The following is a 16,722-nucleotide window of genomic DNA, read 5'->3' as shown; positions in this document are numbered from 1 at the left end:
CTGTCCTACAAAAAAAACAATCATTCAGTTATGTCAAGTACAAAATAAAGTTGTGACATTTGGAACGCAGAAATGAAGGCTAAAGCCCAAAGTAGGCAACTAAAACTAAAATTAAATACTTGCAACATTCCCTTCAGGGTAGGGCTGAAACGATTACTCGACTGAATCAAATAATTTGACAAAAAAAAAAATCTTCGATGCAAATATTTAGCATCGAGGACTAATTTGTGTCATGTGACCACAGAGTGATGTCACTGGGGGGGACAAGCTGATGGCACTGGGGGACAGTTGATGGCACTGGGGGACAGCTGATGGCACTGGGGGGAAGCTGGTGGCACTGAGGCAGCAGCTAATGGCACTGTGGGGCAGCTGATGGCACTAGGGGGGGAGTCTGATGGCACTGGGGGCAGCTGTTGCCACAGAGGGGGCAGCTGATGGCACTATGGGGGGGCCTGATGGCTTGGGGGCAGCTGATGGCCTAGACCGCGATGATGATTTCTTTCAGCCATCTCTCATCTCTGCAGAGTATGATAAACAGAAATCTTAGTTTCCTACTTTTCCATCATCCTCCCACCTTCTGAACATCTAATCCTGCCACTCCCAATACTGTGCCCGCTGTGAGCCCTAATACTGCAGAAACAGATAATCCCCCTGAAAATACTAGTACCACACAGATAGTGTCCCCGTCAGTAATTATTGGCACATAGTGCCCTAAAAAATAACTGCACCCAGCAAATTGTTTCCCTGACACTAATAGTTTAACCATAATGTCCCCCAAAATTAATTGAGATAAGCTGATATTGTGCCAGGGTGCCCACTACAGTACAGTGCTCCCCAAAGTCCCACCAATAGAAATGATTATCTCCCAGAGTGCATAGTATTAACAGTGCCCACAATAGTAATGATGCCCCCATTGTGCCCATACTAGAAATAATTTTCCCTATAGTCCTCCAATAGTAATAATTCTCCTTATGTGCGCCAGTAGAAAAATGTCCCCTTATAATGTACGCCAGTACAAAATACCTCCTTATAATGTGTACCAGTACAAAACCAATATTCCCTTATAATGTGTTCCAGTACAAAATATATCCCTATAATGTGCACCAGTGCACATCATAAGGGGGTATTTTGTGTATCAGTGCAAATACCCCTTACAATGTGCACCAGTACAAAAATACCCCTTATAGTGTGTGCCAGTACAAAAAGTACCCCCTACCTTTCAGATCAGACCCCCATATCACACCTCAGATCAGATCTACATATCAGATCCTCAGATAAGACCCCCATATCAGATCCCCAAGTCCCTATATCAAACCTCAAATGAGACCCCCCATCAGACCTTCATGTTAGATCCCCCCATATCAGACCTCAGATCAGACTCCTTTTAGACCTCAGATTAGACCCCATTAGACCTCCATGTCAGACCCCCCCCAAAATAAGACCTCAGATCAGAGCCCCATTAGAGCTTAATGTCAGACCTCCAGGTATCAGACTTTAGAATATATATAGGAACTTATTAAGTAACTTACCTCTCCTGCTCCGCCACTTCTCTCCAGGTCCGATGTTCTCCTCAGGCATTCTCAGCTTTCTTGTCTGCTCGGGCCCACGCTGTGCTGTCATATGACTGCCTGCAGCGCCAGGTCATAGTGCGCGCACTACGTCCTGACACTGTACACAGTCAGGACAGTGCAGCATGGTCCGGAGGAGGGATAAGTACAGTGCTCGCAGCACTTCACTCCCCTGCCTCCTGCATACTAGTGAGCGCTTCCATAATGGAAATGCTCACTAATATTCACGTGCTGCATCCTATAAAGGGAAAAATATAGCGCCATTGGCAAGGGGGGCTGTGGGCCCCAATGGCTTAGGGGCCTGGTCACAACTGCGACCATGTGACCCCTATAGCTACGCCAGTGGTGCAGTAGAAAGCACCCTGGATCTGCACAAGGATGGCATCATTCATTAGGGCTAATCTATGTGTGCCTAATCTCATGACTTTTCTATGTGGAATCTGTGGCATAAGCATAGTATAGCATATTAATGAGGTTATGGAAACACATTCATATGCATGGGCTTCAGAATGTTTGCATAGTTTATTACAGAATCAGTACCACTATCCATATACACTGCTCAAAAAAATAAAGGGAACACTTAAACAAACAATGTAACTCCAGTCAATCACACTTCTGTGAAATCAAACTGTCCACTTAGGAAGCAACACTGAGTGACAATCAATTTCACATGCTGTTGTGCAAATGGGATAGACAACAGGTGGAAATTATAGGCAATTAGCAAGAACCCCAATAAAGGAGTGGTTCTGCAGGTGGTGACCACAGACCACTTCTCAGTTCTATGTTCTGGCTGATGTTTTGGTCACTTTTGAATGCTGGTGGTGCTGTTCACTCTAGTGGTAGCATGAGACGGAGTCTACAACACAAAGTGGCTCAGGTAGTGCAGGCTTATCCAGGATGGCACATCAATGCAAGCTGTAGGTAAGAAGGTTTGCTGTGTCTGTCAGCGTAGTGTCAGAGATGGACGGCGTACAGGAGACAGGCAGTACATCAGGAGACGTGGAGGAGGCGTAGGAGGGCAACAACCCCAGCAGCAGGACCGCTACCTCCGCCTCTGTGCAAAGAGGAACAGGAGGAGCACTGCCAGAGCCCTGCAAAATGACCTCCAGCAGGCCACAAATGTGCATGTGTCTGCTCAAACGGTCAGAAACAGACTCCATGAGGGTGATATGAGGGCCCGACTTCCACAGGTGGGGGTTGTGCTTACAGCCCAACACCGTGCAGGATGTTTGGCATTTGTCAGAGAACACCAAGATTGGCAAATTCGCCACTGGCGCCCTGTGCTCTTCACAGATGAAAGCAGGTTCACACTGAGCACATGTGACAGACGTGACAGAGTCTGGAGACGCCGTGGAAAACGTTCTGCTGCCTGCAACATCCTCCAGCATGACCGGTTTGGCTTTGGGTCAGTAATGGTGTGGGGTGGCATTTCTTTAGAGGGCCGCACAGCCCTCCATGTGCTCGCCAGAGGTAGCCTGACTGCCATTAGGTACTGAGATAAGATCCTCAGACCCCTTGTGAGACCATATGCTGGTGCGGTTGGCCCTGGGTTCCTCCTAATGCAAGACAATGCTAGACCTAATGTGGCTGGAGTGTGTCAGCAGTTCCTGCAAGACGAAGGCATTGATGCTATGGACTGGCCCGCCCGTTCCCCAGACCTGAATCCAATTGAGCACATCTGGGACATCATGTCTCGCTCTATCCACCAACGTCACGTTGCACCACAGACTGTCCAGGAGTTGGCAGATGCTTTAGTCCAGGTCTGGGAGGAGATCCCTCAGGAGACCGTCCGCCACCTCATCAGGAGCATGCACAGGCGTTGTAGGGAGGTCATACAGGCACGTGGAGGCCACACACACACACTACTGAGCCTCACTTTGACTTGTTTTAAGGACATTACATCAAAGTTGGATCAGCCTGTAGTGTGTTTTTCCACTTTAATTTTGAGTGTGACTGTCAGCTGTAGATGTCATATTTGCGAAAGGATCAACAGGACGTACTGCCATATTCCTTGTCAGTAGAGATGAGCAAATTGATTCAGATGAATCAATTCATCTCATCAATGAGAGTTTCTGCTCCAGAAGCTGAAACAGAGACATTGGGGGAGATTTATCAAATTGGTGTAAAGTAGAACTGGCTTAGTTGCCCCATAGCAACCAATCAGAATATACCTTTCATTTTCCAAAGGAGCTGTGAAAAATGAAAGGTGGAATCTGATTGGTTGCTATGGGGCAACTAAGCCAGTTCTACTTTACACCAATTTGATTAAATCTCCCCCTCTGTGCTTGCACCAAGCTACTCAGAGCAGTGCGAGACTTGTATGTAGTAGCCATAGAGCCACAAAGGCCTCCAACAGGACCTGTATAACACAAAACAGTAAGCTTTCTATTAAATCAATCTAATTTGCAAAATTGCTTATTTTAGATAGATTGTAACACAAAAAAGAATTATTGAAAACTTGGACATAAACTTTAAATTACTCAATATTGTGATTGCGTTGCTGAATGGACAAGATCATTAATCAACATCCCTTGAATTTGTGTCTTGTCCATACATTTTTTCTTATCATATATTGACTTTCGAAAAATACTATTTGCCTGTTTTTACTGGTAGGAATAATGCCTCTACTAGTCTGAAAGAACGGGTTGTCCAGAGAAAATCTTTAGAACAATATTTGATTGTACCTTCACTACAAACAAGACACAGCTGATGATATGAAAAGAAAACATCCATCTAAAAGTCTCTGGCAGCCCTGTGATCACCAGGTTTTATATGCCACAGAGATCATTTGCCTAGATAAGATATCTCAGAGAGCATGGAAAACCATGCAAGTTTGCATGTTAAATATATTTGGATGAGATTTTTTTTATATTACACTGAATTCTATATTGTAAATGTCAGGTATCTCAAAACAATAGACCCATCTGACCCCCATGAGCGTTCCCTTCGTGACATATCTCTAGACAAATCATTTGGGCTAAAAACATAGGCTTGATTGACATATTTTGCCAGCCTCGTACAAGGGCTCAGGCAGCCTAGCTGGAGTGCGTAGAGCAAAGTATTCCTATTAAAAAAAAAACCACTATTACGGAAGCAGAGTTGTTGTATTGTGCAGAAGGAAATTCCCGTTGTGGTCTAAATTGTGATTCTTCTGAAATGATAGAAAATTGTAAAATAGAAAAAGTACATTTAAGTTTTTGAAAACCTAAATTGTTATCGGTACAAGTGATAGTCTTTTGAGTACATTCTCTTTTGAAATCAGACCCCATATGCAAACTAATTACTATACACAGCATGATGATCCACATTTACTAGCAATTTCTGTTTAACGATTTAAGGTATGAAGTAAGATACACTATGATGTAGATGGTGCATTAAAACAAGGCATTCTCCTAGTTTTTTTCATAAAGAGAAGCAAACTAGATTATTTCAAATAACTAAGAGATAATTAGCAGACGATGCTAAAACTGGCATAAAAACCTTCCTTCAGGCGACTCCTAATTTAAGTATTACTGGCACAAAGTGGCGACAGATTGTGCTTCAACATTGCAATATTTACATAGCAGAAACCCACAGTGCAGAAAACGTGAGGCTCAATGATGCACTAAATTAGCAACAACCATTTTCCTGTGTTAATTTAGTTCATTGCATATATCTAAATCTCTGACTTGAAATCGCTATTCTGTGCAGAGTTACTTCCTAATCATTACAATTAAAAAGAATTATACGCCCATCAAATCCTGACCTGGCATAACACAGGATTAATGTATCTAGCAGTCTCAAATGCTCATTTCTTCAGTCTGAGTTTCAATTTTACAAGATGAGTACACTAATCATTTTACTAAAGCAAAGCGCTTGCCACGACTGATTGAGAAGTAAGTCTCAAATACAAATCCACGCTTTGAATTTATTTAAGATGTGTGGAAAGTTTTGAATATAGCAAATAAAATGAAGGAGAAATAACATGGCATAAGAGAGGGATATAAATAAACCCTAAAAAGACAGAAATTGAGAAAATACAGGATATAAAAATACTGAGGAACATTTTATTTAACTTCCACTAACCGTTTTTACATAAAGAAGATGCAGCACGTGGTGACGTGGTATAGATGGACACTTATATGTATATATTTTTTACCTTTCTAATCTTTGGTGTTCTTGAAAAGCAGAAATCAATTCGTAAGGCCCATTTTATTTTGTCAGCACTTGGAGTAAACTGTTCTGGACAATAGGAATCTGGCTTGGGTGAATCACCTGCTTACCTACAAGAAGATTAATAACCCCAGAAACATGAATCAACAACAGATGTTCACGCAAATGTGTCAACATTCAAAGATGGAGAATGCCTCCCGGACTAGACATTAAATAATAACAAATAATTACTGTAATAGCGTTCTTTTTTTATCCCTGGCACTCCAGAGAGCATGAATCCTTTCCGTGTGCTCAGGCGGCATGGAAGGATAAATGCCAGCCTTGACTCCATTCAGAGCGCTTTAAAAGAATACAAATAATCCAGTTCTGTTTTAAGCAAACAAAAAAAAGGAGTCCCATTTTTTACTTTATTGTCTAGCTAGCATAAAGGGACTGATAGATGGAATAAACCTGACAGGAGCAGAAGGACCCTGAGCTATTAAGTAGGGTTAAATGTGAAGTCTACAAGTCAAAAATACATTATTTGGTTTTATTTAGAAAAGAACACAAAGTAATGAAAACCCATCATGCAGTCAATGATACAGGGATTTCCTTCATCTGATGTGCACAAAAGATCACTGTGCTACTCTTACCATGAGAATTGCAGCTTTAAAATGCAGAAAATCTGGTTTGAGCTTATTTTCTATATTTTATTCCAGGTATTACTGTCTATGAATAACACACACAGAACAATCTTAAAGTCTAATCCTTAAATATAAAAAAAAGATCTTGGTGTAAAAGGACAAGGTGTCTTATTAGTTTTCCTGCTGGTTAAAATAAATAAATAAATACTGGTACATTAATATATATATATATATATATATATATATATATATATATATACTATGTTTATACTATGTACTCTCCTCTCTCAATATATTATTATTTTTATTATTATTATTATTAAAAGAGTTCATGTGTAATTAAGTTTATATACACCTTTAGAAAAATGACTTTTCCTGGTAGTATGGGCAATGCTTAACTTCATTATTCATGCCTCACTGACCACTAACACTAAGAAATAATCCATTAGGCCCCATTCACATGACCGTATTTTGATATGCATTTTTTGCAGATTGGATCTGGACACATTCATTTCAATGGGGCCGCAAAAAAATGCTGTCCGCATCCGTCGGTTCCATAGTCCCACAAAAAAAAGACAGAATATGTCCTATTCTTGTCCGTTTTGCAACAAGAAAAGGCATTGTTACAATGCCCCAAAAATATGCAACACAGATGTCATCCGTAATAGTTGTGTGAATGCACCCCTAGATTGGGTTTGCTTAGATTTCTTTAGCTATACATTTTGTAATACTCAGACAATTTCATGCTATAATCCACAATAATAAACATATAATCAATTCCATTTTAAATCTGTATAATATTTATCTTAATGGAAACATTATACTCATGGCCATATGCTACACAAGATCACACATGTGCATACCTTTAGGGGTAAAAAAATAAAAATGACAATTGAATTTATTGTAGAATCTTTCATCTATGGGAGTGAAGCCAGAGCAGCGTGTCACATATTTTGCAGAAATTTCATAAAATAACCTTCACCCAGATTTCTCTACAGGAACCATGGCATGTAAAGGAGCTAAAAGAAATGTGACACTTGACAAAAGGAGTGTAATCTGTTTAAACTGAAAACACTACATTGTCTGCTCAGGTATCGAACACACTTGACATATCGTTCTAGGTCAATTTGTCAGCTATGAAGGGATTATGGAACATAATGCAAACTCTTCATGAGAGGGTCTTTAACAAAGCAAGGTGTGCCTGTGTGAGGCTCAGCATCCCTCTCCACGTAATGGCTCTAAGCAGCTGAGGTATTTAGTAGCATTCTGTAAATAAAACTTTAATGATTTTTTTTGTCAAATTTTTTTTTTTTTAAAAACAGCAAGGTAGGGATTTTAACATGGAAAATCATAAAAAAAACATTAATAAAGTTTGTCTGATGGGCATTGTCCTTCTGCATAAGAGGATTAAACTTTCTCAGTTCAAGTTCAACTTTGCACATATTAAGAAACCTTGAAAAAATTCCTATCACCGTTCTACTAACAGACGCCAGTAAACTAAGCTTCCTATTGTTGGCTTAGGATATGCATCAACTGACCCATTAACATGAGCAGCAGCAGCAGACCACCTGAGTTATGGTTATACAGCAAGACACACTAGGAAGAGTCTCTGCTTTCTTATCGCGGTCAAACACTGGTGTGTACAGCATGCGATTCACTCTTACATATTAGATATGGCTCAACATAGCAGGTGATATGAATTATCATGAACATTGTAAAGCTTCACTTTCATAACTTTTAGAATACAGTGGAGATTAAACTTGAGTAGGACTGTCATGCATAGGGAGCGATATGCACTTATCCTTATTATCAAATATTCTGCCTAAATGCCTATAATATATAAGAAAAAACATTTACAGGTGAACGTCATGATAAGGAAAGACACAAACAAGCCCAGTCATTTATAATATGTGAATATATGTATGTAACACAGTAGAAACCAAGTATCACATTTGCTTCATACAAAACACTATTACACACATTCTGCTTATGGGGGCTTTACACACATTTTTTATGTAAAAAAATAAAATAAAATAAAACAAAATTTGGTGCAAATAGTATTTTTCCCAAAATGTTTTACTTCGCTTTACGACTTTTTTTGAAAAGTGGATGAAGCTTAATGGAATTTTAACAGAAATCTACTCAGCTCCTACCCGGAGTAGATTTCAGTTTCTGGCGCACAGAAAGCAGAAAGATGCGCCAAATTTATAAAGAGGAGTGCGCCAGTCTTTAGTAAATGAGCCCCAATTTCTCCATCAGAATTGACTGTACATATACTTTTTTCTACCATGTAAGGCTTTGTTTCACATTTTATTTCACTGTATTTTAGGAAGGCAAATATTTGATGCAATCCTGTGAGTTTTTAGTTTTTGAAAGGTAGAATATTTTGATTTCCTAAATTGCTCAAGCGCATGTTAAATAAGAAACTAAATAGTTTTAATTAATAGTATCCTAATGTTTTGTGTCTGCAGCTCCTCTGCAGACCTGTGTGTCTCCATGGTTACAAACTTATGGTGTCATTCATTAAGACCAGCGTTTTAGACTGACAAAAACTGGTGTAGGAAATGATAAATGAGATGGGCCTACCGGCCCGCCCTCTTCCCCACCCACACCCCCCTTCTTTTTTTTTTAGAACCGGCGTACGTGGCGTGAAAGGGGAAGAAGTCACAGATTGTGACACAAATGATCTTTGCGACAAAATCAGTGCCAAATATACGACAAAAAGTGGCGTATATATTTGGTCATAAATGACCCCCTTAGGTTTGTTCTGCTAGTCCGTGCTGAATATTTTTAATTATGACTATTTTTAAAGTTCTTTTTTTATTTTGTATGGAAGAAATAGAAAAAAAAAGACTGCAAAAGTGCACATATCATTTTAGACATATTTTCTAGCCTAGATCTTATTATGTAAAAGCCAGACTACAGATCTATTACTGCAAGTATTTGATCGGTTAATGACTTGCTGACAGGAACATAACACAGAGGACTATCTTGGTTGTGAGGCTGCTCTAGGGTAGCCAATTTCAATACCATAACATCATCAATAACCTGGGCAGCAGATATCATCTATACTGGCTTTATTGCTTTGTGCAGCTGATGCCAAATATTTGTCCTGATCCTGACATCAGGATGTGGCAACAGCACAAAGGACAAAAGCCTATAATAGTTTCATACACTTGAGATTTTTTTCTTGCATCCCCCTAATGCACACTCTAAATATTATAATTTGATGAAAAAAAAATGTTTTACTTTTATTAAAGGAGTTCTTTACATATTGATGACCTATCCCTAGGACATCAGATTGCAGAGAGTCCAATTCCCAGGACCCCTGCCGATCAGCTGTATGGTGCTGAGCTGCAAAACCAAGTACAGACACTATACAAGGTACAGTGCTGTGCTTGGTAACCTGTGAGGAGGCCATGGCACTCACAGGACCACTGCAGCCTATTCAAACAGCTGATTATTGGGGTCCGGTGAGTCGGACACCTGCTGAGGACCAATCTTGAGAATAGGTAATTAATGTGTAAATCCTGGAGAACCCTTTTAAAGGAGATTTCCACTTTAGAAACTCATTTTCATACACTTTATTAGAGAATTTTGAGTTAATGTAGTGGAGCTCTGTCTTCAGGATCCTCATCTCTTGACCAGAGTGGACAGCAGTACAAAGAACATCCCTAGCTATGGAGGGCTTTCTTGTCCTGCATTACAGACAGCCTTCCTATTTGAATGGCACTGCATATAATGCTTAATTTCTCCTGTGGTGGTGCTGCAAGGAAATCAAATATTTACTGCCTGGTATTGCATATCATACCACAAGGGGAAGACTTTTTAACCTGCTTATTGTCTAGAGACCCTTCCCCCAAGTGGAGATTGACCAAAGCTGAGAACCACTTTAAACTGATTGTGCACCTTAAACATTTTGACAGTTTTCATCTTTGCTAGCTACATACATGGGACCACATGACTCCATGGGCTCTGAGGACAGAGCAATATAAGTAATATAATAGCAGGCATTTTGATAAACTACTTCCCAATGGTTTGATTGACAATACTGCGAAATGGGAGTGCCCAGTGTTTCTGTATGGCTTGTGACATTAGTTGGTACCTCTCTTATCTGAAAAGTAAATCAGGTAGTGTAATCTGTACTTATCTCAGCAAAAATAAAATCTATTTAGAGGTCTATACTTTTCCTGAGAAGAATTCTGTAATTTACACTAAACAGTCATTATCTCTTACTGTTTGTAGTAAAGCCTTGCGATGACCTGCCAACAGTCCTTCTACTTACTATCTGTCTATAAAACTCGCTATACAATTTCAGATCATCTTAATAAGACATAAAAGATCATCCTGGGCACTCTCAATATATGGAAACCATACAATTTATTATTAGTACTGCTAAAACACTAGAATATAACAATATATAGATAAAGCTAAGACGTTAGTGGCCTAAAATCGCATATATATTTGATATCCTAAAATCAGTGCATGAAAGATTCTAAACTTGTATAAACTCTACCTTAGTACAGACTATAAAATATATAATAAATAGGATATAAAATGTAATATAAATAATCTGGGATGGTACAAGATTGAACCTCCGTGATAGATAACACAGCAGTAGTCTTGAATTTGAATCTGTGTTTCTACTAGTGTCTTATGCAGGTTCTCTGAACAATAGCATTATTCGCATCTCCTCCAATTGCAGTGGTGATACAATGTATATGTATTAAATCTCAGTAATTGTTTAGCGGCGTCCCGCAGTACTCACTGGTCAGCGGCGTCCCGCTGAGCTGTTTCAATAATTGGTTTTACAATGATGATATTTTGGTTGGTATGCTGCTGGGAAACTTCTTAGGTGCCTCTACCGTATCCCTCAGTAGCTCTGGATGCCACTCTGGTATGACAAGGAGCCGGTGTCTTGCGAGATCGAACCACCTTCTCCCGCGCTGATGTTTGTTTGCACGTGTTAATTTGCTGTATAGCCTTGCAGTGATTTCTGTTAGTAGCGCGTCGGGTTTTTAGTTTTCAGGATTGGTTTGGCATCGAGTTGTTCAGCAGATGATATTCTGATCCATCAGGGGGGTCTTGAACCAAACGCGTTTCGGTCCACTGAGGAAGGGGTATTTTAAGCCCCGAAACGCGTTTGGTTCAAGACCCCCCTGATGGATCAGAATATCATCTGCTGAACAACTCGATGCCAAACCAATCCTGAAAACTAAAAATGTGACGCGCTACTAACAGAAATCACTGCAAGGCTATACAGCAAATTAACACGTGCAAACAAACATCAGCGTGGGAGAAGGTGGTTCGAGCTCGCAAGACACCGGCTCCTTGTCATACCGGAGCGGCATCCAGAGCTACTGAGGGATACGGTAGAGGCACCTAAGAAGTTTCCCAGCAGCATACCAACCAGAATATCATCATTGTAAAGCCAATTATTGAAACAGCTCAGCGGGACGCCGCTGACCAGTGAGTACTGCGGGACGCCGCTAAACAATTACTGAGATTTAATACATATACATTGTATCACCACTGCAATTGGAGGAGATGCGAATAATGCTATTGTTCAGAGAACCTGCATAAGACACTAGTGGAAACACAGATTCGAATTCAAGACTACTGCTGTGTTATCTATCACGGAGGTTCAATCTTGTACCATCCCAGATTATTTATATTACATTTTATATCCTATTTATTATATATTTTATAGTCTGTACTAAGGTAGAGTTTATACAAGTTTAGAATCTTTCATGCACTGATTTTAGGATATCGAATATATATGCGATTTTAGGCCACTAACGTCTTAGCTTTATCTATATATTGTTATATTCTAATGTTTTAGCAGTACTAATAATAAATTGTATGGTTTCCATATATTGAGAGTGCCCAGTATTTTTATTCTATTGTTTATCCGTTTAGAGCAGCGGTTCTCAACCTAGGGGTCGCGACCCCTTTGGGGGTCGATCGGCCCTTTCCGGGGGGTCGCCTGAGGCTTCCTATTGTGGGTCGCCCGCACAACGGCAGCGGCCCCTTATCCTCGCGCACAGGAAGTAATGTCCTATCACTGCCTGTGCTTGAAGGAGCCTGACGTCTGGACGGGTAAGTCGGGCCGCCTGTCTGCTGAGGTCCGAGTTTTTTCGTTAATGACACCGCCGCTGAGCACCACTGCCACCAATGATTTAATTGAGCCTGGCTAATTTTATTTAATTATTTGGCTGAGCAAGGCTTAATTTATTTGGGGGGACATGAAGCCACCGCTGATTTATTTATTTGGGGGACCCTGAGCACCATTGATTTATTTATTTGGGGGGGGACCTGAAGCAACCGCTGATTTATTTATTTGGGGGACCCTGAGCACTTCTGATTTATTTATTTGGGGGACCCTGAGCACCATTGATTTATTTATTTGGGGGAAACCTGATGCACCACTGATTTATTTATTTGGGGGTACCCTGAGCACCGCTGATTTATTTGGGGGAGACCTAAAGCCCCGCTGATTTATTTATTTGGGGGACCCTGAGCACTTCTGATTTATTTATTTGGGGGACAATTATGTTATGTTCAATTTGTAGCAATAAAAATACATCCTGCATATCAGATATTTACATTACAATTCATAACAGTAGCAAAATGAGTTATGACGTAGCAAGGAAAAAAATGTAATGGTTGGGGGTCACCACAACATGAGGAACTGTATTAAGGGGTCACGGCTTTAGAAAGGTTGAGAACCACTGGTTTAGAGGAAGGGTGATTCCTCTTTACTGTGAGCACCTCCACCTTGATTGTGTGTCACTCCTGTGTGCCACATATTTTCCCATATAAAAGAAGATCCGCTAAAGTTATGTATGCGTAGTTTTACTCTTGTAAAAGAAAAAAAGACTAAATGCTGACAAGTGTGAGTAGTTTATTAATTTTTTTGTTAATAATTCTTCTTCCACATATAAAAATGAGCACACATCGCTGGTTCACTCAACGCTTTCTAAGATCTACAAATAAGTGATCATGCATAAAATAAAGTATACTATGGAACTTTTCGATTTTTTTTACTGTTATTTATTGATTACGCTTTTTTCTTGGTACATAAATATTATTTGATTTTCGATCAATCTTTCATAGGCATATGCTGTGTCCACACAACCCCTGCACAAGATATATTTGTAATAGAACTGCATTACGTATGCCATGTATCTCCATAGATTATACTGCACATACATTCTGTGTGCAGTCCTGTAAATAATGTTTCTACTTTTTTCATTAACAGTAAAGATACAATCCTTGGGTATACTTCAATTTGTTTACAAAACCATCTAGAAGAAAGCACTAGAAAATCACAGTCCCTTTAATTACTTTAATTAGATAAATGTAGAAAATGTTAAAACATTGAAATAAAGACATAAAACAAGTATGTTGTTTCAAAATATGGCAACGTGGGATATTTTCCTTGTACACAATGTAATAACCCGGAACATATTTGCAAGATTCACAGTGGGCTATGTTATGTTGTGTTTTGCCATTTCCCTTCATTACTGTATAACTGTCACTCATTAAACAGTAGAAATGGCTCTTTATATATAATTAGGAGTACATACCGGAGAATCCCATCAGGGCTCCTTCTTTTGCTTGTCTCTGCAGCCCATCTGCATCTTTGTAGTCTATGTAAACAAGATCAATTGCTTGCAGTCCAAATGCTTTGGCTACAACGATGATCTTCTGTCTGGCATACAGGACATCATGAGTTTCTTTGCTGCTTGTAGCACCTATTGTTCAGACACATGGCACAGTGATTAGTCATTAAATCCATCTACACTAGAATGCATATTCACGTAAGGCTACTTTCATACTGGCATTTTGGTTTCCGTTTGTGAGATCCATTTCAGGGCTCTCACAATCGGTCCAAAACGGATCAGTTTTGCCCTAATGCATTCTGAATGGATAAGGATCCGCTCAGAATGAATCAGTTTGCCTCCGTTCCGCCTCCATTCCCTCTGGAGGTGGACACCAAAACACTGCTTGCAGCGTTTTGTTGTCCGCCTGACGATGCGGAGGCAAGCGGATCCGTCCTGACACACAATGTAAGTCAATGGGGACGCATCAGTTTTCACTGACACCATATGGCACAATAGAAAACGGATCTGTCCCCCATTGACTTTCAATGGTGTTCAAGACAGATCCGTTTTGGTTATGTTACAGATAATACAAACGGATCCGTTCTGAACGGATGCAGACGGTTGTATTATCTGAACGGAAGCGTTTGTGCAGATCCATGACGGATCTGCCCCAAACGCGAGTGTGAAAGTAGCCTAATATTAGACCTAAAGTTGCTGTCAGTTACTTAAGGATGATTAATGACGTTTTTCAAGACTTCAGTTAAGGCGGTATTAGAAAGAGGCCACAATTCAATATATTCCAGTTTTGGAAGGATCTGATTAGGAGAATGAAGACATGGACCTCTTATTGGACCAGTAGCACCAAAGTGATAATTTTGGCCTAAATGAATCTTCAAATATATGAATCATTTACATGTGACATACAAATGCATTTTAATCTGATTGAGATCAGGCAGTGTGACAGATGCAGTATTATGTGTGACATATATACAGGGAGTGCAGAATTATTAGGCAAATGAGTATTTTGACCACATCATCCTCTTTATGCATGTTGTCTTACTCCAAGCTGTATAGGCTCGAAAGCCTACTACCAATTAAGCATATTAGGTGATGTGCATCTCTGTAATGAGAAGGGGTGTGGTCTAATGACATCAACACCCTATATTAGGTGTGCATAATTATTAGGCAACTTCCTTTCCTTTGGCAAAATGGGTCAAAAGAAGGACTTGACAGGCTCAGAAAAGTCAAAAATAGTCAGATATCTTGCAGAGGGATGCAGCACTCTTAAAATTGCAAAGCTTCTGAAGCGTGATCATCGAACAATCAAGCGTTTCATTCAAAATAGTCAACAGGGTCGCAAGAAGCGTGTGGAAAAACCAAGGCGCAAAATAACTGCCCATGAACTGAGAAAAGTCAAGCGTGCAGCTGCCAAGATGCCAGTTGCCACCAGTTTGGCCATATTTCAGAGCTGCAACATCACTGGAGTGCCCAAAAGCACAAGGTGTGCAATACTCAGAGACATGGCCAAGGTAAGAAAGGCTGAAAGACGACCACCACTGAACAAGACACACAAGCTGAAACGTCAAGACTGGGCCAAGAAATATCTCAAGACTGATTTTTCTAAGGTTTTATGGACTGATGAAATGAGAGTGAGTCTTGATGGGCCAGATGGATGGGCCCGTGGCTGGATTGGTAAAGGGCAGAGAGCTCCAGTCCGACTCAGACGCCAGCAAGGTGGAGGTGGAGTACTGGTTTGGGCTGGTATCATCAAAGATGAGCTTGTGGGGCCTTTTCGGGTTGAGGATGGAGTCAAGCTCAACTCCCAGTCCTACTGCCAGTTTCTGGAAGACACCTTCTTCAAGCAGTGGTACAGGAAGAAGTCTGCATCCTTCAAGAAAAACATGATTTTCATGCAGGACAATGCTCCATCACACTCGTCCAAGTACTCCACAGCGTGGCTGGCAAGAAAGGGTATAAAAGAAGAAAATCTAATGACATGGCCTCCTTGTTCACCTGATCTGAACCCCATTGAGAACCTGTGGTCCATCATCAAATGTGAGATTTACAAGGAGGGAAAACAGTACACCTCTCTGAACAGTGTCTGGGAGGCTGTGGTTGCTGCTGCACGCAATGTTGATGGTGAACAGATCAAAACACTGACAGAATCCATGGATGGCAGGCTTTTGAGTGTCCTTGCAAAGAAAGGTGGCTATATTGGTCACTGATTTGTTTTTGTTTTGTTTTTGAATGTCAGAAATGTATATTTGTGAATGTTGAGATGTTATATTGGTTTCACTGGTAAAAATAAATAATTGAAATGGGTATATATTAGTTTTTTGTTAAGTTGCCTAATAATTATGCACAGTAATAGTCACCTGCACACACAGATATCCCCCTAAAATAGCTAAAACTAAAAACAAACTAAAAACTACTTCCAAAAATATTCAGCTTTGATATTAATGAGTTTTTTGGGTTCATTGAGAACATGGTTGTTGTTCAATAATAAAATTAATCCTCAAAAATACAACTTGCCTAATAATTCTGCACTCCCTGTAAAACAACGTCTGCTTCTGTTTCTACCTCTACTACGTGTTTGACTACTGAACAATCATATACCTCCTTTGTGTGTTTGGTATCAATGTCAGTTGAAACAATGGTGGCATAGGAAACTACCAAGTTGTACGGTAGGCTTTTGGATCCATTACTACTTTTTAATTCACTGTAATAATTTTTCATATTTTAGTAATAAAAGAAGTACAGGATAAATACAAA

At 40.0% G+C, this 16,722-nt stretch overlaps 1 protein-coding gene across 1 annotated transcript in view; it reads right to left on the bottom strand.

Moving 5' to 3' along the window:
* CLYBL (citramalyl-CoA lyase) overlaps window positions 1–16,722 on the bottom strand; it is a 453,107-nt gene that overhangs the window by 23,882 nt on the left and 412,503 nt on the right. The window contains 3 exon segments of the mRNA XM_040425256.1: window positions 5,707–5,792; window positions 5,795–5,830; window positions 13,933–14,100. Coding sequence (XP_040281190.1) covers window positions 5,707–5,792; window positions 5,795–5,830; window positions 13,933–14,100 — 290 coding nt within the window.

The sequence above is a fragment of the Bufo bufo genome, chromosome 3 (genome assembly GCF_905171765.1).
Source record: "Bufo bufo chromosome 3, aBufBuf1.1, whole genome shotgun sequence".
Lineage (NCBI taxonomy): Eukaryota > Metazoa > Chordata > Amphibia > Anura > Bufonidae > Bufo > Bufo bufo.
This window is presented reverse-complemented; position numbering and strand designations above follow the sequence as displayed.